Source organism: Branchiostoma floridae, chromosome 7 (assembly GCF_000003815.2).
Source record: "Branchiostoma floridae strain S238N-H82 chromosome 7, Bfl_VNyyK, whole genome shotgun sequence".
NCBI lineage: Eukaryota > Metazoa > Chordata > Leptocardii > Amphioxiformes > Branchiostomatidae > Branchiostoma > Branchiostoma floridae.
In genome coordinates this window covers 12,593,563-12,614,699 of record NC_049985.1, presented here as the reverse complement: position 1 = coordinate 12,614,699, position 21,137 = coordinate 12,593,563, and the positions used below count along the sequence as shown (strand labels likewise).

Below are 21,137 nucleotides of genomic sequence, written 5' to 3'. Positions count from 1 at the left end.
CTTTTAATCCTGTAGACCCCAAAGTCGATGATTGAAAATTTTTCCTCTCTAATCGGACATCTAACGGAGCCGTGTACGACTGAGCTGGAGAAGGCGAGGGTCATCTTCAGATGGGTCACCTTCCAGGACATCGTCAACATGCAGTTCACGTCCGAACCGAAAGAGGACTCGCCCGAATGGCACCTAAAGGAAATCAAAGAAAAGAGAGAGTTTCATTCAGCTCTCTTCAGTCAACTATGCAGGTAGGTAATGACACGGATTGTAAATTTTGTAGGCATAAAAATCTTCTGCAAGCCTCGATAAAAGACGACAACAAAAAAAAAACAACAACTTAAAAACAGCCGGAGCCTAGCCTCTGCTTGGAGAGTAATAATATTCTATATATGGGAATTTCACAGGAAGGCGCGCTGTGGATATTTCATTGAGATCTCCTGTCTAACTTTTAACGTTACATGATTATTTGCCGATGGAGCCGTAAAGTAACGTCTTTATGAAACACTGGAATGTTCTTATCTCAGCCTTTATTTGATTGTGATTTGCCCTTTGCTTCTGTTTATCAGTATATAACAAGCGTCAATCAATTAAATTGACTGATTGATTAATTGATCGATAGACTATTTTAACAGCAAGTCACGGGACGAACTTCTAACGGTAAAACATTAAACGTGTGCTTTGTTATCATTCTGAAACTTGTTATGGTAATAATAGCGTGTCTTTATACTATTCAAAAAGATTTGTAGCCAATTTCAGACACCAGGCTATACACGGAAGCAAGGAGGTTAAAAATCACTTTTGCTGTGGTACCTTCACATTGGAGTAAAAACATTGTTACAAAAGGCAAACAAGTCACAAGCTCTGATGGTCCATGCGTAATGGGTGCAAAGATATACAACATGTATCTACTTGTGTTGAACAAAAGTTAGGAGGAATAAGTATTATTCTGTTACACGGCATTCCTTTGTCACCATTACAGGTGCCCGGTTCCACCAATGGACAACAAGCCGCACCAACAGAAGTTCTCGATAACGATCGGGTAACCGTTGTTTAACTTTATTTATGACAGTAGTAAATTGTGTTTGACAGTTAATCTTTCATCGTCGCATGAAATGAATAATTGTATTCAAGTAGTTGTTAGAGACGGGAATTGATTCATCTTGTGGGCATGTAGCCTCTACCAGGCTCCGCGGATCGTTAGTCAAACGTGGATTGCATACTGGCTCCTTTGGCCGGCCGACTCCCCTAGCTCCCCCATTGACTCTATCCAATTTCTACTATTTGACCAGCGATTCGCGGAGCCTGGTAGAAGCTATTGAGCACGTGCACGTGTTGTAGTTGGGAGAATACACAATTTGTACTTCAAGAATGACTAAGATATTGCAAAAGGCAAAATACAAGATGTTAAAAAACAGAATAGAAGAAGTGAACTGTACAATTCGTCTTAGTAAAGAACAAACAGAGAAAACGTTTTTGCACAACGTTTGTGGTAGACTTTCATTTTTGGCAGACTGCCAGTTTTCTGAAATGAGCTACGTGCTCGACATACCGTACAGGATATTCAGAGCGTAAAATTAACAGGGAGGAAACTACAATAACACTGCACGGGTACGGACAGACCAAGATGTTGTTTCTATTCAAAACGATACGTAACTTAATGAAGATTGTCATCATTATCTGATTTATTCAAATAAATGATCTAGACTGTGTAACGTTAACTGTACCATTCGCAGATTGAAATTTAGTTGCTAATTCCTATATTTATTTATTTATCTAATTCCTATATGATTGAAATAGGTATCTTACAGTGCATGTCTTGAAGAAATATACAATTTATATCTATGTCATACTTTGTCGTATTCCATCTCCACAGTGGACAAAGGTGAACAGGAAGAAGCGAGTCATAGAAGGACCGGAATGGATGCCGAGCGTTCCTGATGACGTCACCAAAGAGTGGGAGACCACGTGCAGAATGTGTAGTATTCACAACAATGAAGAGGTAAACACCATCCTAATCCTTCTAAGGCAAGGAGATTAATAGAAGGGAAATATTGTATGAGCAAATTCGTAGAGAGACACTGAGTGAACGTGATATCTAATGCACTGTGTTGCTTGGATTTAGACAATGTCTATTTGTTTGATTAAAAAGTTAAGGTCCTTCCCTCCCCAGGCACAGGGCGGCGCCCATCCCCGTTTCAATAGACATTGGGCCACTCAACTCTATGCAACAACAATAGGCGGTTAGTCCACTGGTAGTGGTGCATGAAGTTCAACTACCATGCTCTTTCCCAAATGCTGAATGCTGAGCAGAGAAAGCAGCAATGCCATTTTTAGCATATTTGGTATGACTCGGTCGGTGATCGAACTCAAAGCGTAAAGAATGCAAGGTGAACACCCTACCCATTTAGCCACTGTTATATAATGTCTATGCAATGGATATGGTGTAGCACTATTTATGAAAAAGAGGATAGGATAAGCCAAATTGTTAAAGAGGGCTAAGGAAGCTATCCGATTACAACGTCAGTGTTACATACAGCTGAAAACCCCTGCTCCATGTTTCCCCAGGTGTGGCCGTTATCCCAGGAGACGGAGGAGGGAATGCTGACGTACCCCGTCCTCGGGACTAGCGGGAGGACTGGTCACGTCATCCACAAACCCTCACTGTTCTGGGAAAAAGAAAACTTCAAAGAACTGGACGGCCACGCCAGAAAGGTGGACATACAATCCAGAGTCATTTTTTAAAATTAACTCTGCAGGCCTAGTACACACATAATGATTTCTTCAGAAGAACACAGAAGATTGTTGTTTGATTTGAATGGAGATTCGGTGATGGATGGGGTTTTTCCACCTTTCGGTAACAACATTATAGTTTTGTAAGCCCCGTTTATATCATTAACGTCTTTGTTACTTTCTTCGTTTCACACAGGCTCCACGATCACTCAATGGAGACTTCCACCTCCTGGTCAGCCATCTCCTGCAGCCTACACGCACGGAGCTGGACAAGGTGAGAATTCTCTTCAGCTGGATCGCAGCACAGAACGTCCATAACATGAAATTCCCCCAGCCGCCACCAGAGGGCTCTCCTGACTGGTTTCTGGAGAAGATCAAGCAGAGACGGACAGACGCATATCGTTACCTCTTCAGCTATCTCTGCAGGTAACACCAGAATGTCTAAATTGCAATTAACAATTACAAACCTGTGTATTTCTAGCGAGTCAAGCCTTGTTCTCTTTGGACCGCTCCCAATGGTCGATACTCCGCCAGCAAGACAGGTGATTTGACACTGGCATTGGCCGAATAGCGACTGTTGGGAGCGGACCAAAGCTCACCGGGATGGGCTAGCTGTTAGTGTACATGTGTTTCATGACTTTCTTCAGGGTTAACATTGTGTTAAACATTGTCCATTCGTATTTGTGTCAGGTATGCTGGACTGCAGTGTGAGTTCGTGAAGGGCCACTGCAAGGGTGCACGCTGTTTCCCAGGTACGAAGTACGTCGGAGAACCCCCGTCGACCACGTGGACCGGCGTGTGCGTCAACGGTCGGTGGGGCATCGTGGACACCCACTGGGGATCCTACTCTGTCATCGACGACGACGATGACAAAGCGTTGGAAGACCTCCAGTCCCAAATATCCATGGATGAGTTCTACTTCTTCCCTAACCCTCTCCACTATCTCAGCTCTCACTGCCCCGAACATCCTAATTGGCAGCTCATCGAAAATCCTGTACCCTTGCAGATTTTCGAGTCTCACGTTAAATGTACTTCTGCGTTTTTCGCTCTTCGCTTGTTTTTGCTCAGTCACCACAATGGTCTTGTACACACGGAGAACGGAGAGGTAGACATTTATATCGGTCTCCCTTCCCATGCCACCACAAACAAGCATCTGGAATTCACCTACAATCTCAAGACAAAGGAAGAGCAGTCCAGATGGAGAGGGATCAAGCTCGACAGGTTCGTGTCTCAGCAGAGGATGAAAGGTGCAGTAGTCTTCACTCTTCGTCCCCCCGAGAAGGGCAAGTTTCTCTTCGAGCCTTACGTGGGCCTCGGCGGCTCCAAGGATTCCTTCCGTATATGCGAATACATCGTCGTCTGCGACCAAGCTAAAGACATCACTGACAACGCTCCTCTGCCAGACTACAAGGGGTCGTGGGGCCCAGGCAAGGAGGTGGTGTCTAAAGGCCTGACGCCGGTCACCCATCCCTCCCCCTATGTCCAGTGTGAGGACGGAAAGGCAGAAGTGGAGTTCAAGATGGAACAGGACGTCAAGCTGACCGCCAAACTCTTCGAGGAAACGCTGAACGACCGTCACCTTCAGCGTTTCGTGGCCCACGAGGTTATCGATGATGTAGTTAAGTTCCACGTTGTTGCACCAAAGGACGGAAATCACGGGCTAGCAATATATGCTAGAGAAGACGGGGAAGATACTTTTCTGTGTAATTACATCACGCAGAGCTCGTCCGACCAAACTCAGAGCGGGGTCCCTTTTCCGACAGTTACCGATGGTTTGTACGGGGCAGTCGTCCCTGCTTTCTCCGAGCTGGGGCTGTGTAGCAAGTCCAGCAGAAGCGCTTTCATAGAGTGTGACACAGGGGAACTTGACCTTAGACTTGGCGCTGATCGTGTCCTGGTTTACGACCACGACCTCTTCTGGGAAACCCTTGAAGAGAAGGTCAACCTTCATGGGAATGTGTTCAAGCAGATACTCGATGGAGAAGTGCAATTCTGGCTCCGGCTTCCCAAATTAGGGAAATATAGGCTGGCTATCTACGCAAAGGAGCCTGGTCAACAGGGTGACATGACAAACGTCATCAACTACTGCATCAACTGTACAGGGACCAGAGAAGGCCTCGGGCCTTTCCCGGTCGTTAATGGGAAGCAATGGGGAAGAAAACTCCCAACTTTAACCGATCTAGCTCTCACGCCCGTCAGCCATCCTACTGCCTACATACAAGCATCGGGAACTCTTGAGATAGAGTTCGACTCCACTGAGCGGCTGGACTACACGAACCACCTCAAGCTGTGGAAGATGGGCCAGCAGCAAAGAGACGTCGGAGACTTCGCTTGTCATAAGATACTGAACGACGGGAAGACAATGGTACTTGTTGCGAAGTTTCCGGAGGCTGGGGAGTACAGCCTTGAACTGTACGTTAGAGACGCCGACGGTAAGGATCAGAATGTGATGAACTACTTGATCAACTGTGAGCAGTCTGCAGATCCGTGCCAACCCTTCCCTGAAGTCATGGGTAGACGTTGGGGCCCTATCTACCCTTACTATAACCAACTGAGCATCACCTTGGTCAGCCACACAGACCCAGTCATCATCACAGACGCAGGGGACGTTACCATTGCCTTTGGAACGGCGGCACCTTTGTGGTTCTACCCCGAACTTACTCATCATGATGACGGCAAAGTTACTGATCTCACCGCCAATGCAATCATTCAAGATGATCCAGAGAATGGCCAACAAATACAAGCAAAACTGATTCTTGCAAATGCTGGCTACTACAATGTTCAGCACTTTTTGCCCAAGTCCCCGGTGCTAATGGCAGTCACCAGAGGGCAATCAGTTATCTCATTCACGGCACTGACGCTGACGCTGCTGGGGACAGCGGCACGGAGCACACAGGATTCCCTCAGTTCATGGGCTGTTGGGGCACAGGGTGCCGTATTATGGAACCCAACACAAGGACCTTACCGGGTGGAGACAGTCAACGCTTCAAGCTCAGGGTTCCCGGCGCTGCAGGGGTCGCCGTGATCCTGCCCATCAAGAAGTGGTGTCATCTCCAGCAGGAAGAGGAGGACGGTACATGGGAGGGAGACGTCGTGGTGCCGCTAGGAGACTACACGGGGAGCGAAATCAAGGTGGTCGCCAAGATGAAGGACGGAGGGGACTCTTACCTGCCTCTGTTGCAATATATCGTCGGTAAGTGTGAAATTCGTCCTCGCAGAAGTTTATGGTCTTTTGATCTATTGTTGATCTTTCAATGATGGTTTTATGCGTAAAGCAACAGCAGTCGGTAAAATGAATAATATCAGCCAATTAGTTTATACAATGCACCATTCCGTATTTCAGGAGAAGACTCCCAGGAAGCAGTCTCAGCCGAGGAAGAAGCACCCGATCTGCTCCCGGCCCTCGCAGCACTTGGACTGTCGACGGGAAGCCACCCGAACACATCCATCCAAACCAACACTGGACAAGTGGACATCAGACTGGGGATGGAGAGGCGCCTTCAGGTATCTCACCATCTCACTTCGGAAGAAGATGGCGAGACGATCGACATGAGTAAGTACGTGTTTCAGGAGATGAGGGATGGCGAGCTGCGCTTCTGGCTCCGGCTCCCGACTGCGGGGAAGTACACCCTCTCCGTCAATGCAGCGGAGATACAGTCACAGGACGATAAGTCGGATTTGAAGGACGAAAATGAAGGGAATGGCCCTCAAAACGTCATCAACTACAGCATAGACTGCACGGAAACAAAGAAAGGTGTGAAGCCTTTCCCTTCAGTCGAGGGCGGACAGTGGGGCTTGGTGCATCCACAGTCTCCTTCCTTGGGTGTCATGGCAAAGAACCACCCTAGTGCGTACATAGAAGCTTCAGGAGAACACGAGATCGTGCTAGACTCCCCACCTCAGCTGCAGTACACACACCGCCTTCAGCTGGCACACAGGGGGAGTAAGATCGAGCTAGATGACTACCTCTGCCACAGAGTGCTTGATGTAGGAAATAAGACAGTGGTGGTGTTGCGCTTCCCGAAGAGAGGGGAATACATACTGGAGGTTAGAGCAAAAGGAGAAGACTCAGATGACCATGTACCTGTAGCAAATTTCCTCATTCATTGCATTCAAGCAACCGTACCTTTCGAGCCTTTCCCGGCGGTTGCAAACAGACGCTGGGGACCGGTGTATCCTGCCTTCACCGACCACGCCCTCCGCCCGCAAAGTCACGAAGACCCATTCATCAAAGCAGAGGATGGCAACCTGAAGATTGCCTTCGACAAGAGTGAGTTCTCTACGATCTACTCCTCTCTAGTCCGCTGCTCTGACGATGGTCACGAGGTAGATGAGTCATCCTACTCCTTTGTGCAAGACACGAGCGATGAAGGGGAAACGTTTGCCGTGGACCTGCGCCTTAACGACACGGGCTACTACAAACTCACGCTATTCACAAAGGACACTGAAGGGGACAACCACGAGGAGGTGCTGACAAACTACTTGATATTGTGCAAACACGGCCTGGAAGAAAGTGCACCATTCCCAGAGCGGCCTAGTGGTTGGCAGCAAGGCTATCAGCTACAAGAGCCGCTGGTTAGGGATCTGAAGGCGAAGGAAACAGTAACATTCAGGGGAAGGTTTCCGGGCGCTGCGGAAGTGGCTGTCATGTTGCCTACGTCACAGTGGATACAGCTGAAGAAGGGAGAGGACGGGACCTGGGAAGGCGCCGTGACCATGCCGGGGAATAAGTACAGCGGCGACGCGGTGACACTGAACGTACTTCCCGATGACGAAGAAGGGGACTATACGGAGATCCTCCGGTACACCCTGCAGGCAGGGGCGGACGGTGCTGACGACGAGAGTCATAACCTTGGCGATGATGTTGAAGAGGAGGAAGATATAGGACAAGAGGAAGAATACCAAACGATAATCAGAGAAAACCGGAAAACGTTCGAAGACAACATGGACCCAGTCAAGGTCATCCCAAAGTTCGAAGAGGAGAAGTTCATAGACGAAGAGGAAGCTCAGGAGATGACTCTACAGGTGCCGACTAACGCCAACGAAGTGAACAAGGCCCTTTTGAACGTGAGTCCGCACATCCCTATTCATGTGTTGCCCAGAACATTAAATTAGACATTCTATCTACACAATTTTAAGCTAAACGTTAATGTTCATATAAAGCATATGGAATGTTGAATCCCCATGACGTCATCGTCCGTCCAGGTTGTGTCCAGGGAAGGCGAGGAGGCGTTTGTCGTCCTCCGGGACGTCCTGAAAGAGACCAAACAGACGGCGCTTCACGATATCATTAAAGATGTGAAAATTGACGTCAACCATGACAACACACGTAAGTTCCTCAAACGATCTATTGGTCCTAATGGAGAATGCAGTTATCCTGTCTACGCCTTTGTCTAGGGACTCATATTTACTGCTTATGTTGATTTTTGCCTTTCTTGATGAAGATGCCATACCATTATGATAATCACTCTTGCTTTTCCTCCTCCAGCCGAAGTCATAAAGAAGAAGTTGGCAGAGGCGACGAAGGCTAGGAACAGGAGCAGGATAGAGAAAGCCATTGCTGATTACAAGGATCACGGCCTCTCACAGACTGAAGACATCTACAAGGAGGCGACAAGGACCCTGAGGCTGCTGACTGCCAGAGAAGGTGTGATCATCTTGGTTTCTTATAGATATAGCTTTAGTTGTTATTATTGTGGTTTTCAATTCATCGACTAAGAGGTTATCGTGTTGGTAGACACATCGGTACAAACACGCAAGAACGCCACCATAAACATAACATTCTTGTGAATGTAATAAATGCTTGCAATAAAAACGGAGTTATGTACAAGGCTACTTTTATTACATTAACAAGAATGCTACGTTTCCTGTTGTGCTCTTGTGTGTTTGTCTCTCTCTCTCTGTGTGTGTGTGTGTCAGTGCGTCTACCAACACAAGAACACGAAGAAGGCCTCGATGGATTGTCTTGATATCTTGTATGTCAGTCGGATTTGACAAAGTCCACTGTACACTAGCTTTTGGGCCCACTAGTGGAAATTCTGATTTATGCACCTTTTAATCTGAAGATGATACGGTCACCAAAATAGAGTGGTAGATAGCTCTCGTTCTTATTTCCTTGCCAACGGCACACGTTTCGATATCACTAAGTGCTTCCTAATATTACAGATCTGAAGGCGGCCATCAACTCTAGACAGAAAGACCAGCTAAAGGAAGCGATGCAGGGGTGTTCCGAGTTCAAGGACGAGCTGAAGAAAGAGCTGAACGAGGCGAAGAGAGTATTGGACGCCGTCCTACACCTGGAGACATTACGTCACAAAATCATGGCCATGAACCAGGCCACCGTGGCTGAGCTGAAGACGTACAACCAGCCTCCTCCTGCTGTCAATCAAGTCATGATGGCGACATTCCTGTTGCTTGGCAACTCAAAGGCGCAGATCAAGGTAAATGAAATCAGTCTCAATCAGACTCCTTAGGTTGCTGGAACAATCGTAGGAATTGACCAACATATACCGGAGGAGTATATACCGGGGGAGTTAGAGGGCCAGATGGGTACAATTTGCAATCTGGGGACGCCGGTTATCTACTCTGGCATATTATTCCATGTATTTGGCCAATTTCCACTATTTTCCAGTGACCTATGGAGTCTGGTAGAGACTACAAATAACTATGACATAAGACATACATTTATAACTTTTTTTTTGCTATCTCAGCCATACAATATTAAAGTTGATAAACTTCTGCTATCCAGGATTGGCAGTTACTCCAAACACTGATGGGTAAGACAGGGAAACAAAGCCTGAAGAGGCGAATCAAGAAATGCCAGCCAGCCAAGCTGAGTCCAGAGACGGTAGCAGAGGCCAAGAGGCTACTACAGGACAATGACCTGACCTTGGAATCTGTGAGGAGCGTCAGCAACGGAGCAGCGACGTTCTACGTCTGGGTAAGTTGTGACTCACGTTAAGGATACTTCTGCAAACATTTGCCTGCTCATAGTAAAGCTAGTTCACCTTTTCCCGTGGGGCTGTCCTATATCCGTTGTTTTTAAAACGGTGTTTGGGGATACGAAGTAGTTGCAAACTGCAATGTTTTGAAAATATAGCGAACGTAATATCGCTAAATATCCTGTTTATAAAACCAACGGATATTGGACAACCCCACGGGAAAAGGTGAAGTAGTGTCATACCTGGGCCGTCGTATATTTTATTGCATTGTTTTCTGTCTTCTCCACAGTCGATGGGGATGATCGAGGAAGTGGAACAGTTGACCAAACCAAAGGAGAGTGCAATCCAGCAGCTCACCAAGGCCAGATAAAGAGCATAACGTCCATCCAATGTGTCATGTTTATTGAATATGTTGGAGACTGAGTCTTGTAGATATCAAAAAAATAATCTACGCAGGGCAAAACGAAACAGTTGGCATTTTGTGATCATCTGTACATATGTGCAAACCACTTGATGTATCTTATACATACGTTTGTTGGTGCATTGTTGATCTCTATCGGTTTCCCTTCAGTTAGAGTCGTTCTTGCCGAAAAGGTAAATAGTACACTGGCTTGGAAATGTTGAACTTATTTGCAGAACAGAGATTTAGCATTGATGTACATATCTTTTTGTGAATTATTTGAAGAACAGCAATCTAGTACATATGCTGTACATATTTTCAGTGCATTATTTGAAGAACAGAGATCTAGCATTGATGTACATATTCTAGTGAAATATTTTGATTCTTGAGTTTCTGCTATGAATGGTCAAATAAATTTCCTACGTTTTCTATCTTGTCCATGTACAACTGCATTCTTAATGTTATATGTTGTGTATAGAAATGTTGAATCTGGAGGCGCTAGTTTGTATACTCCATATCTTCATTTCATCTTGGTATTCAATCTAGGACGTACTGTGATATGAAATTGGCCAGTTTCTTAGGTGGCCCACAAGTTCTACACCGTACCTTGGCATTCGTCCTCATTTGCATGATGTTCGGCCAGCTCGATAAATGCATAGTGTTCTTGATGTACATTTTGTAAACGGTAAATATTGCATAGCTTAAGATGACAGCGGTTTCATCCAGGCGATGATCCTGATCTTGGCCCATAAGGGTGAAAATCTGTCCCATCTGCTCGGGTCCTTCGTCTGGACCATCTGGTGCGCCCAGGGCTGGTTTTCCCACTCTATGTAGGTGTAGGACAGTCCGCAGGCCTCCGCTTCCCGAGCTATCAGGTTAGACGGGAGGTACGGTCTCTCCACGTAGGTCTGCAGGCACATGGCAGTGGGCTGGGGAAGAAAGGCAGGAAAGAGTTGTAGGAATCGAACAGGCGCACGTAATCTGTTCTGAGTATGAAATCTTAACACGAGAAGCACTCCCTCCTCCGTACATCTTTTCATGATCTGTTTACCATGATCCTTATGAACGGCACACCTCCGAGTATAATTGGAGTTGTCAAATCTAAAGCCGTGTATGGAATTAGTCTCCTTCGCAGACTGTTGGACCAACGGCGTTTAATTTTGGGGAGCACTGATTCGTGATTTTCCTAAAGGTGGACTACGGTTCTCTATACTGGAAAAGAAAGTTTTGTCGTAGCCAGAAACTCCTTTTTTTCTAGCATAATGTTGAAAGTCTCGAATCAGCGCTCCCAAAAATAAACGCCACCGTTCCAGAAGTCTACAAAGAAGGCTGGTATCAGAGCTAGTATGGTCTATGGAATGGGCTTTGAGCTTTTGTTTCGCAATGCGAAACTGTTACAAAGGCTCATACAAACTCTATCATCGACGGGTGCATAATTCTAATGCTGGTCACTTTATTGGTCATGCTATTTTCATATCATCAAAACGGAATCTTTTAACAGTGTCCTATCTACGTAACGCAGTTCACTGTCCGTCAAACCCACCGATGAGTTGAGCAGCTCCTTCACGGTACTGAGGAAGGGCGGGAGGGAATCCTCCCCCTCCACCACGTCCGAGCCCAGGATCAGGTCAAACGTGCCGTGCTTCTGTTTAAACTCCTCCAGACCCTCGCCCCAAAATAACTTCTCACACTGAGGCTGATCTGTGACGAGAACAAAGAATCATTTCTACTGAAAACAAACAACTCAAACCAAGCTAAGTTATGCCTCATGAAATGATTAAACATTATAAAGACTTAACGCAGTTACCTTTCACCGTACACAACAAGAGAACGACTTTTAGTACAGTTTAGTCGCCATTGGATTATTGCGCGCGCAGATTCACAACCTCCCCGAGAATGGGGTATTGTTTTTGGAGTGTGAGTCTGTTTGTTTTGATATAGTTGTTTCAATACAGCTGGCAGTGGGAGACAAACAGATTTAGCGAGGAATTCACAATAAATGGACGAAACAACAAATTCAGCGACACTCTTTATTTTTCAGGGTGGTATGAGATCTTCGATATCATGTTGCTATAAATGCCCGAAGTTACACTGACCCTTTTCGAAGTTCCTCCTGAGATGCTCTCTGCAGAGCTCCACGACACTGTCCTCCCCGTCCGTGATCATGACCTTGGCGTGACCCGCCATCTTGGCTGCAGCGATGCCCACCACTCCCAGACCGGCTCCAAGTTCAAGAACATTCTTGGCGCCTTCCAGGATGTCAGGGTTATGGTGCATCAGGAGGGCCAGTAACTGGAAAGTTTCAACGTACAGATGATGATTAGTGCTAGTTTAGAATATAAAATTTTGCTATGATCTCCGTAATATTACATGCAAATTATAGGCATGACGCCAAGCTGTGCAAGATTGCTGCCTACTTCCAGAAGTGTGATATTACAGGGCATAGTTACATGGACATACATGTAGGTGCGCTCGGCTAGACAGCGTACTTATGTGCACAGTCAGGTGTAAGTGTGGTACAGGGATTCCAATATTTACATAAATAACGTTATATCTTTGTCGAAAAATAGTCGAAGACTACACGTTTTCAATGCTTTTCTTGTTTTTGTAATGATCCACGCGAGTACTGAAGACATGGTTATGACATCTGCATCTAAGCCTATGTTATGGTGCACATTTAGTATTAAATCTATGTCAGTGTAAAATGGAAATATTGCTCAATCTTATTATCATCTCATCAATATCGTATTTTGTGTTGTAATACATGCTATTGGTGTCCTAACTCCTCTAGTGTTTCTGTACAATATGACTGATTATCATTAGCACGTCATCATGTAGAACACCAGTCCGAGATGATGACGTCACTCCCCACCTTTGCCGCCGGCCACAGCCGCTGTCCGGATAGAGTGATGATGCCCTGTTTTATCTCTGCAACGGGAAATCAAGGTCGAACATAGCTGGTGTTGTTTTTTTAGACAAATAGCTTCAGTCAATCTCCATGTCCTATCTACTGGTTAACTCTACATTCACTTTACACCAGTGTATTTTGCTCATAAAGTCACGGGTGAGAGACTCTTGTCGTCTTTGATGATTTTCTGTATCGAATCAAGCTTCGAATTTAAATTTGTAACACCTCATTCCCGGGCCTTAATCACGTGTTTCATGTGTTTGACATTCGATTTGCGTATGCAAATAAGCCATTGCAAGCAGTGAAAATATGAAAGAAGCGACAGTTACATGTATAAAGTTCTTGTGTGACATGACAAATGTACATACTACATATGTAACTCCCATGAAAACATTTTCACCCTTTTTGAAATCAGTATACTACAGACGTCTCCAATCATTCAAGTTTTGTTGAAAGCTAAGCCTTCAATTCATGTAAACAAGGGCTTGCATTTCAATATATTGAGGTGTCTATGCGACAAATCGTGTATTTTCTCTTCTTTGAGTAATAGTATTCAATGTGTAGAGCAGGACGGGCGATGCCATTGTAAGAAGCGCGGGTGTTATTTGAGCGCAGGTGTTAACAAGTCCCACCTTTGCTGATGGCCAAAGACGCTGCCCACTCAAAGTTATAATGCCCTGACGTCCTTCTACATGTGAGACAGAGACAGACATTGGTTTAGCTACCATGTTTCACAATGTTCTGCAGTTGTTGGTGTGGTGGCTGTTATATCCCGTCATTTGCTTGATTCTTATAACGTTTAAGATATAGATATCTAAACCGTGATTCCGTAACACACTGTTGTTTCCCATATCACTTACCATCCCAGTTCAGCACCTTGATGAGCTGTGTTCCGACTGTTACATCAACCCACGTCAGACTATCGTCACTAATGCGTGAAAAGAGAATAAGAATTGATGAAGATGAGTTTTGTTAGTAGTACCTTTTAGCTACAAGTTTTCGCATGAACAGCAAGACATTCATATGTTAAGTTTCTTAAGGTCCCATTTCAGTTCGGGACAACAACGTTTTAAAAAACGTTCAACAAGTTTAAATCGTGGATGAATATGTTTGATTGAAACAGCTAGCGGCCATATATTGTTTGCGCACTACGAATTGTACGTGCGAAACGGTACTTTACATTCAGAAGCCCCCAACTATCACAGTTTATCATACGGAAATAATACATGAAACATGTGTCCCATATGTGACCCATGGAAAGAGGCGTTGTTTAAGGCCTGCTTGAATCCAGACAATGTCTTACTTGGCGGGAAACACAGGGCAGTAGGACAGACGCACCCAAAATACACCGGGAACTAGGCCAAGGTCTCTTGAGGAAATGGCTTTGACCGTGACATTGTTGGCAAGGGATCAAAGTGCAAAGTAGATATTTGATGGGGAATGACTTGAACGTTTGGCAAATTTATGGGAATATCACACTTCGAGATGTGGCTGAAGCCTTTGCATCTTTTTCACTAAGATCATTTTTATTACACATCAGTTGTAAACGTTGAACAGCACGATAGCTGACATGTAGTACCCATGCCTCTCGTACTTTCACGTCGCTATTGTTGACACCACCGTGGCATTGGCACTCGTACAACACACGTCCACAAATGATACGTGACCAGTCAACTAAATGCCTTAACACAGCTTCTGTCTCTGCGTAGGGTTTTAGTCTGTTCAATGCGTCTTTTATATTTTTGTGTGATTATTCCAACGTCACCCTCCACAAAATCAGCTTGATGGCACAACAGATGACAAAAGCTTTCTAGGTTATATTCATCATTTATCAAATAAACATAGAACCCTATAGTTGAGTTTTAACCTTTAACGTTACGAGGGGCATTCAATAAGTAATGGCCCTGACCCACTTCCAGTTGTCTGATCTAGATGAAATTTTGCATGTGTAATGAGTCATATCTCTATGGGTTATGTTGCAAAAAACAGCTCTGAACTAATTGTGGTTACTGATTTACTGGTGTTTGAACTGAGTCAGGTGTGAAATGGACCAGGTGTGAAATGGAGCAAGTTGAGTGTCGCGCAGTGATCCGGTTTTTGTATTTGAAAGGACGCACACCAAAGGGGACTTTTGATGAAATGAAAAAAAACTTATGGTGATGATGCCCCATCATATGACCTTGTAAAACGCTGGCATCCTGAATTCAAACAAGGTCGGAAGTCTGTGGAAACAGCTCCCAGACCTGGTCGTCCCTCTTCTGCCATTGATGAGGCATCTGTCGGAGGACCAACCTGGGATGTCCTACAAGAACGGTGTCCAGAGCTACATCAAATGATGGGAAAAATGCAAAACTCTGGGTGGTTCCTATGAAGAGAAAGACTAATAACTGTGCCAAGTTTCATTAATCTCCTGCTATGGGAAATGGGTCAGGGACATTACTTATTGAATGCCCCTCGTATGTACTTATCATATACATTATTTTACTCTTACTTTGAGATTGCACATGTAATTAGCCTTCTGGCAATGATGATTCGCAAATAAAAACATTGATATTTATTTGATTTTATTTAGTTTTTTGACGTTGATTAATTGTTGTGCGTGTCCTAGCGGGCGCTCGTAACTTCACACGTACAGCTGTGAGGACAGCGCCATATAAGTATGTGTGAATGTTGATATTGTTATTGTTAGAGGGCTCCATGATACTCCACATATCATCGGCCAAAATAGTACGTGCATCTTTTCCTGGAGAGGGTGCGCGTGGCCGTGGGTGGGTACTGGGCTGAGAGGAGGCATGTCATAGTACACTGTGAAGTTCATGGCGACTTCCTTGTGGTGAAAATCGTTTTACTTCAATGAAATATTCTTTACTTGCAAAGGACAAGAGAAAAGGAACATTGAGTTTGAGAAACATTCCCTACACTTATAAAAACAAAGTCACGATACACGTGACAACTGGCACAATAGCGCATTAGCTTCCTCCATAATGACGGTTCGTTCCCAGACGGCATGTTCAGTGTTAAAATACTTAAATGTATTATTTGCAGCCAGTAGGTAACCCAGTTTAAAGCACGCACTGCCGATTAGAAAAAACACGAGTACTTAAGATCCGGGAAGTTTTGACTTGATGAATAAGTTGGTCGTGATCAGTTACAACTTAAAATGCACGGTCCAGAACATTCTATACTATAGGGAGTTAGGTATGTCAAATTCGTGTTGCAGACTTAGCGACACTAAATAATTTCAATCAAACTTGGAAGCCTACTACATTCATGTTAAAATCCTACCTTATATTTTCCTGTCCATGTGCCCCTGGTGCTGTATCTACCGCTGCAGCCATTGTCCTAACGTTACTATCTGACCAGCTAGCTAGAGAGTGACTGACAGTCGGGAGGGGGGGTAAATTGAAATTCAGAACCGCAAAGGACAGCTGACGCGGCATGGGGGACAAGTTCTGTGAGGCGGCCCTTGGTAGTTATTTGTTTCACGGTCATAAAAATTCATGATTTGGTGTCTTTTTGGAAAACACAAATTGCGTTTTCAGAATGGTATTTATATAGACTGAACCCGAACTCTGCGTGATAAACCTGTTGGATAGCATAAATTAAAAGAATGGTCATTTGTGATATTTTGTTACCACTGGGCCACCAAGAAGAAAACAGCGAAAAAGTTTCAGCAATAAATGTCTCTCTTTTTGAATACATTGTTAGACAAGTTACTATTGTATCTTTGTTCACCTAACAGTCACTGTATTTTCTGATGGAATTCAATTGCTTGTTACTCATATCTCACAGCATAAAGGATGACCCTGGGACTTGTATACACATGTCATTATAACGTACCATGTAATGTGTTTGGGAATGTTTGTTTTGTCAGATACAATAAGATTTTGGCTCCCCTCATGGCTTTCTTTAGAATTGCAGTCCTATTTATCAGTACACATTAACAGAAAAATCACACAACACAAAAAATTTCTTCAACGGTAACTTGTTGATAACTTCTCATAACAACAGAACAAAGTATAAGTACTATCACAAGTGCTGAGTATAAAACACTGGAAGTCAACAGAAACTATCTCTACTTTATATCTTTTATCTTGATTACTTTAGTACTTGTTTTGCATGCTAAGGTGACTAATAAAAAGGTAAGTTATCACAAGTTTCTGTGGAAATATAATGATGGTCAACTTCCGCTTACAGTCTATTTTGTGGATTGAGGCGGTAGACATTTCGACCCCTCAGAGAATGAGACTATAGATAAAACACCTGGCAATCTAAAATCATGCACAAACTACACATAACGTGAGAAAAAAAAGGAACTCATGGCTCTGGGTTATATGGCCCATACTCTATGGCTTATTTGCTGAAACTTGCCAATTACAAATGTTACTAGAGAATTTTTGATGGTCTCATCAAAAAGATATGATAATGTTATCAAAACTAAATCTTCAATCTGCAAAGAAGCTTCATTGATCTCAGTACTATGTATTATGGCTCAGCCCAAATGCAATGTAGTAGGGTCTTTATTCATGTTCAGTCAGTTCTTTTTCTTCCTGAGATCCTGTATCTTATCTTGCAATTGTCCTTCTATAGCTAAAGATACATGATCTATTATGTATCTTTGTTCAAAGCCAACAATGATGATGCTATGGTGCTGTGAAACTGTAGTGGCAAACATTGTATCAATCTAGTACAGAACAGTCCACTTTATCTCATCATCATTGTTTGAATCAGCAACACTTCAGTATGGTCACACAGGCATGGCCGTACAGAGCCTTGGGCATGTTCCCTGCATTCCTGAACACCTTGGTTTCTGGATCGTAGCACGTGACCTGTTTGCTTCCCCCGGATTCGGTCTTGCCTCCAAAGATGTAGATCTTCCCCTGGTACGCAGTCATCCCACACATGGATTTGACAGGTGCTTGTAACTTATAGACTCCCCAACCTGGACCGGTTCGACCCCAGCTGATCCACTGGTCTTCCTTGGGGACTAACCTGTACATCATACCTGCTTGTAGTCCAGCTACATAGATGCTGCCTTTGAGAACTGCAGCAGTGACATGACCTCCTACAGCAGGCATGTTCTCCATTGTTGTCCACTTGTCGTCTCCTGGGGTGAAGCGGTACGCTGTAGACGTCGCTTCGCCGTCAGCATCAAATCCACCCATCACGTATATCCTGCCATCCAACACCACTGCAGCATGGCCGTACCTTGGCTCTGGGAGTGGAATGCCTTCAGTCCACTTGTTCTGGTTTCTGTCATAGACCTCCAGCCTCGACTGTGGGATGCCACTCTCCTGGCCACCAATTGCATACACCTTACCCTGAACCACTGCTAACTTGTGATAGCACCGATCACGGATCATCTTTGCAAGTCTGGACCAGGAGTCGAGCTCTGGCTGGTACAGCCACACATCCTTGGCAAAGCTCGTGCCGGTAGACACAATGATGTCACTTTTGCCGAGAACTGCCACAGCAAAACCACTGTCGCCATTCCTCTTCATTCTTGTCATGACTGTCCAGCTTGATTCTGATGGGTTGGTAACAGTGGTCGTCATAATGGCATTTGTGGGCCCAGTTTCCTGTAGCTCCGTCCCTCCAATGACCACTACGGTCTCCCTCAGTCCACTGGCCCGGCGGGGACGGGTGCGGGGTGACTGAACCTCTCCCGGGAACAGCTGGTACTTTCTAGTCTCCGTCACGATGTCTTGGCAAGCCTTGCGTACAGCGTCATTGCTCTCCACATTCTCCATGAAGTACAGCCTGTCCATGAAGGGGAACCTGATCAGCTCCATCAGCTCTTTCATCTCCCTCTTCCTCTTCCTGGTGTCATGGTTGATCCATGCTGTGACTGCTTTATAAATTACTTCTTCTGAAGCATTGAGATCGTCAGAGGAGATCAGCTTGACGAGCTGTTCCTTTGTCAGATAAAGAAAATCAGGAGTTGTGCTAACTGCTGCAAACCGTCTCATGACAAAGGTCCATGCCCTCTTCTCCAGGTCTGGGCAGGACAGCATGCTGCCCATGTGCACCATCTTCAGACAGTTCTTAGAACTAAGATTGTTAGATACAAACGTCACACAGGCTTCGTGCACGGGTTGGATCTGGAAGAAGCTGGCTCCTTCCAACAGCTTGACAGCGTTGTCTTCTGTGATCTTGATCTTTGATGTGTAGGCATAGTCCACAAGGAGCTGCAGGATATTGGTGCTGACTTCATGGATGGTTACCTTGTGCTCCTGGCTCTCGCGATGTCCGTTACAGAACATGGCATGGAAGTACCCACTGCATGCAGCTAGGACGTTGCGGTGGCATGGGATCTCTTTGCCGGAGACACACAGGATGACATCTGTCAGCAGGTTGTCAGATCGCAGTTCCTGCAAACCCTTCAAGAGGGATGCTGCATGTGGATAGTGGCAGAAGTCCTGAAATCGTGGTGCCATCGTGAGGTTTTTCTGCAACACAAATAAAGATTAATCATTAGTATCTACAGCATGAAAAAACTCAGTTAAAACTTAAGAAATGTAACCAGTTTTATGCATATGCATACAGTACCGGTATGGTCTATGTCAAGATAGCAGTGCTTTAAATACCCACTTTCACACTTGCAAATGCAATGATCACATCTTAAACCCAGGCAGTGCAGTGCCAACCTGAAATTTTGCAGTTGGAACACCGATTTCCCCCCACGTACATGCATAAGCTTTTGTATTCAAATAAATTCTTGATAAGATAAAACATTAGTAGTTACATGTAACTGGAAGAAAAGATAATGGATAAGAAGCTGATATGAAGAAAGTACAATAAGTTGGAAGTGGTGCAATCTGAAATGTTGATGGTGCAACCTGGCTTTTGCTGTCCGGGCCACCTGACTGAAAAAAAGAAGTATTTTGTGCAATCCATGGTAACGCATCTCCCAGCATGCAACAGGATCTGTGGAAAGATTTGATGGTCATGTGGTAGCAGAACGTATGGATAAAATTGATGAAGGTTGGGTAGATTCTGCTTATATTCTTTACCATTCTCCTGCATGGTAAAGAAACATGTCCACTTCAAGTTTGTATGATTTGGATTGTGGAGGTTATCTAGTCCTCGTAACACAACTGCCTTTGTACCGTGAGTTGACTTCAGTTATATAACCTCTGACTTTCAAAGAGGCGTTGAAAGGCAATATGTCAACAGATTTTTTTGTTTTGAACATTTTGTGTGTTGCACCATAATTCAAACAGTCATTCGTCAATGCTCTGAAATGCTATCGCATGCACTTTTAGAATAAATTTGTGTCAATTGAAATTTAGAGGCCAAAGGTGTTGGTGTGACATAATTGATGGACACAGTGACATTCTTGACCATAGACTTTTTTCACACTTCCCATAATACAATGCGACAGGGTTCCGGATATGGATATTGACTGGGATGTTACCACTGTTGCCCAGGGTGGGAAACCAGGGTGAAACCAGCTAAAACCTGCGATACGAGGGCGGCAAAGCATATACAATAATGAGTTGTCCGGAAAATAAAGTACAACTATTATTAGGGCTGAGAATTTTCCAATTTTTGTGGTCAGAAGTATAAACTAGCAAGCCCGTCACAACTGTGGCTGTTAGTTGGTTTCGCCCGATGACCTTATGAGTCACGACTTGCATTTCGTCTGCAGCCTTTGTTCTTTGTTGTCAGAAAGTGATTTTTACTATGTCCCGTGCACTGTAACCATATTTGCTAGACAAATCATTAGTTAATATGCTTCGCATTGTATTATGGGAAGTGTGAAAAAGGTCTATTCCAACACCAAAATTTCTGTCTGGAGATGGAGGGAAGGATACTGGATACTGTCCTGGTTGGTATTAAAGGAGGGAGACATTCTAGTGTTGATTGACTTCCAAGAGATGTTTTTGATAATTTGTTAAATACAGTAGACTGTATCTGATCTGTGAAATTCACAGTCCTGTATCTGTGAAGTCAACAGGAACAGGACAAGATGCTTAGCTGAAGAATCAACATGATTCCTTTTAGTTCAATTAGATAACATTTACCCTATGGTTTTAGAAACTCCCCTGGAAAAAATCCATCATTTATAGCAGCCAGCACAATAAGTTATCTTTGAGTACCACTTCTCATATTGACGCTACTACCGCCACAACTAGGACTGCCTTATTATCGACTGACTGTG

At 44.5% G+C, this 21,137-nt stretch overlaps 4 protein-coding genes across 5 annotated transcripts in view; 2 read left to right on the top strand and 2 right to left on the bottom strand.

Moving 5' to 3' along the window:
- LOC118420037 overlaps positions 1-7,854 on the top strand; it is an 8,196-nt gene extending 342 nt beyond the window's left edge. Inside the window, exons 2-8 of the mRNA XM_035826743.1 lie at positions 974-1,033; positions 1,868-1,993; positions 2,560-2,706; positions 2,921-3,150; positions 3,415-5,237; positions 5,510-5,917; positions 6,068-7,854. Of these exons, the coding sequence (XP_035682636.1) occupies positions 974-1,033; positions 1,868-1,993; positions 2,560-2,706; positions 2,921-3,150; positions 3,415-5,237; positions 5,510-5,917; positions 6,068-7,839 (4,566 nt within the window). The 3' untranslated portion in view covers positions 7,840-7,854. The remainder of the gene's footprint in view (positions 1-973; positions 1,034-1,867; positions 1,994-2,559; positions 2,707-2,920; positions 3,151-3,414; positions 5,238-5,509; positions 5,918-6,067) is intronic.
- Positions 7,855-7,908: 54 nt separating this feature from the next.
- On the top strand, positions 7,909-10,494 carry LOC118420036. The gene is made up of 5 exons (XM_035826742.1): positions 7,909-8,053; positions 8,213-8,371; positions 8,890-9,164; positions 9,473-9,664; positions 9,955-10,494. The coding sequence occupies exons 1-5, from the start codon at positions 7,909-7,911 to the stop codon at positions 10,033-10,035; spliced, it is 852 nt and encodes a 283-aa protein (XP_035682635.1). The 3' UTR covers positions 10,036-10,494.
- Positions 10,051-16,370, bottom strand: LOC118419590 (protein N-lysine methyltransferase METTL21A-like). 2 transcript variants are annotated; one of them, XM_035826041.1, is made up of 6 exons: positions 16,259-16,370; positions 13,834-13,901; positions 13,606-13,661; positions 12,162-12,357; positions 11,609-11,766; positions 10,051-10,994 (listed from the first exon to the last, which is right to left on the bottom strand). In XM_035826041.1, the coding sequence occupies exons 1-6, from the start codon at positions 16,309-16,311 to the stop codon at positions 10,767-10,769; spliced, it is 759 nt and encodes a 252-aa protein (XP_035681934.1). In that variant the 5' UTR covers positions 16,312-16,370; the 3' UTR covers positions 10,051-10,766. The 2 variants fall into 2 exon arrangements, with proteins under 2 accessions (XP_035681934.1, XP_035681933.1); XM_035826040.1 differs by lacking the exon at positions 13,606-13,661 and adding an exon at positions 12,938-12,993.
- Positions 16,371-16,937: 567 nt separating this feature from the next.
- Positions 16,938-21,137, bottom strand: part of LOC118419276 (kelch-like protein 24) — a 6,575-nt gene continuing 2,375 nt past the window's right edge. Inside the window, exon 2 of the mRNA XM_035825623.1 lies at positions 16,938-19,422. Coding sequence (XP_035681516.1) covers positions 17,701-19,410 — 1,710 coding nt within the window. The 5' untranslated portion in view covers positions 19,411-19,422 and the 3' untranslated portion in view covers positions 16,938-17,700. The remainder of the gene's footprint in view (positions 19,423-21,137) is intronic.

Coding starts and splice junctions, on each gene's coding strand:
- LOC118419590 (XM_035826041.1), bottom strand. CDS start 16,311: ATGGCTGCAGCGGTAGATACAGCACCAGGGGCACATGGACAGGAAAAT. Junction 13,902..16,258: donor CATGGACAGGAAAATATAAG/GTAGGATTTTAA, acceptor TTCACGCATTAG/TGACGATAGTCTGACGTGGG. Junction 11,767..12,161: donor CAGGAGGAACTTCGAAAAGG/GTCAGTGTAACT, acceptor TTCTCGTCACAG/ATCAGCCTCAGTGTGAGAAG.
- LOC118420036 (XM_035826742.1), top strand. CDS start 7,909: ATGACGTCATCGTCCGTCCAGGTTGTGTCCAGGGAAGGCGAGGAGGCG. Junction 8,054..8,212: donor CGTCAACCATGACAACACAC/GTAAGTTCCTCA, acceptor TTCCTCCTCCAG/CCGAAGTCATAAAGAAGAAG. Junction 8,372..8,889: donor GCTGCTGACTGCCAGAGAAG/GTGTGATCATCT, acceptor CTAATATTACAG/ATCTGAAGGCGGCCATCAAC.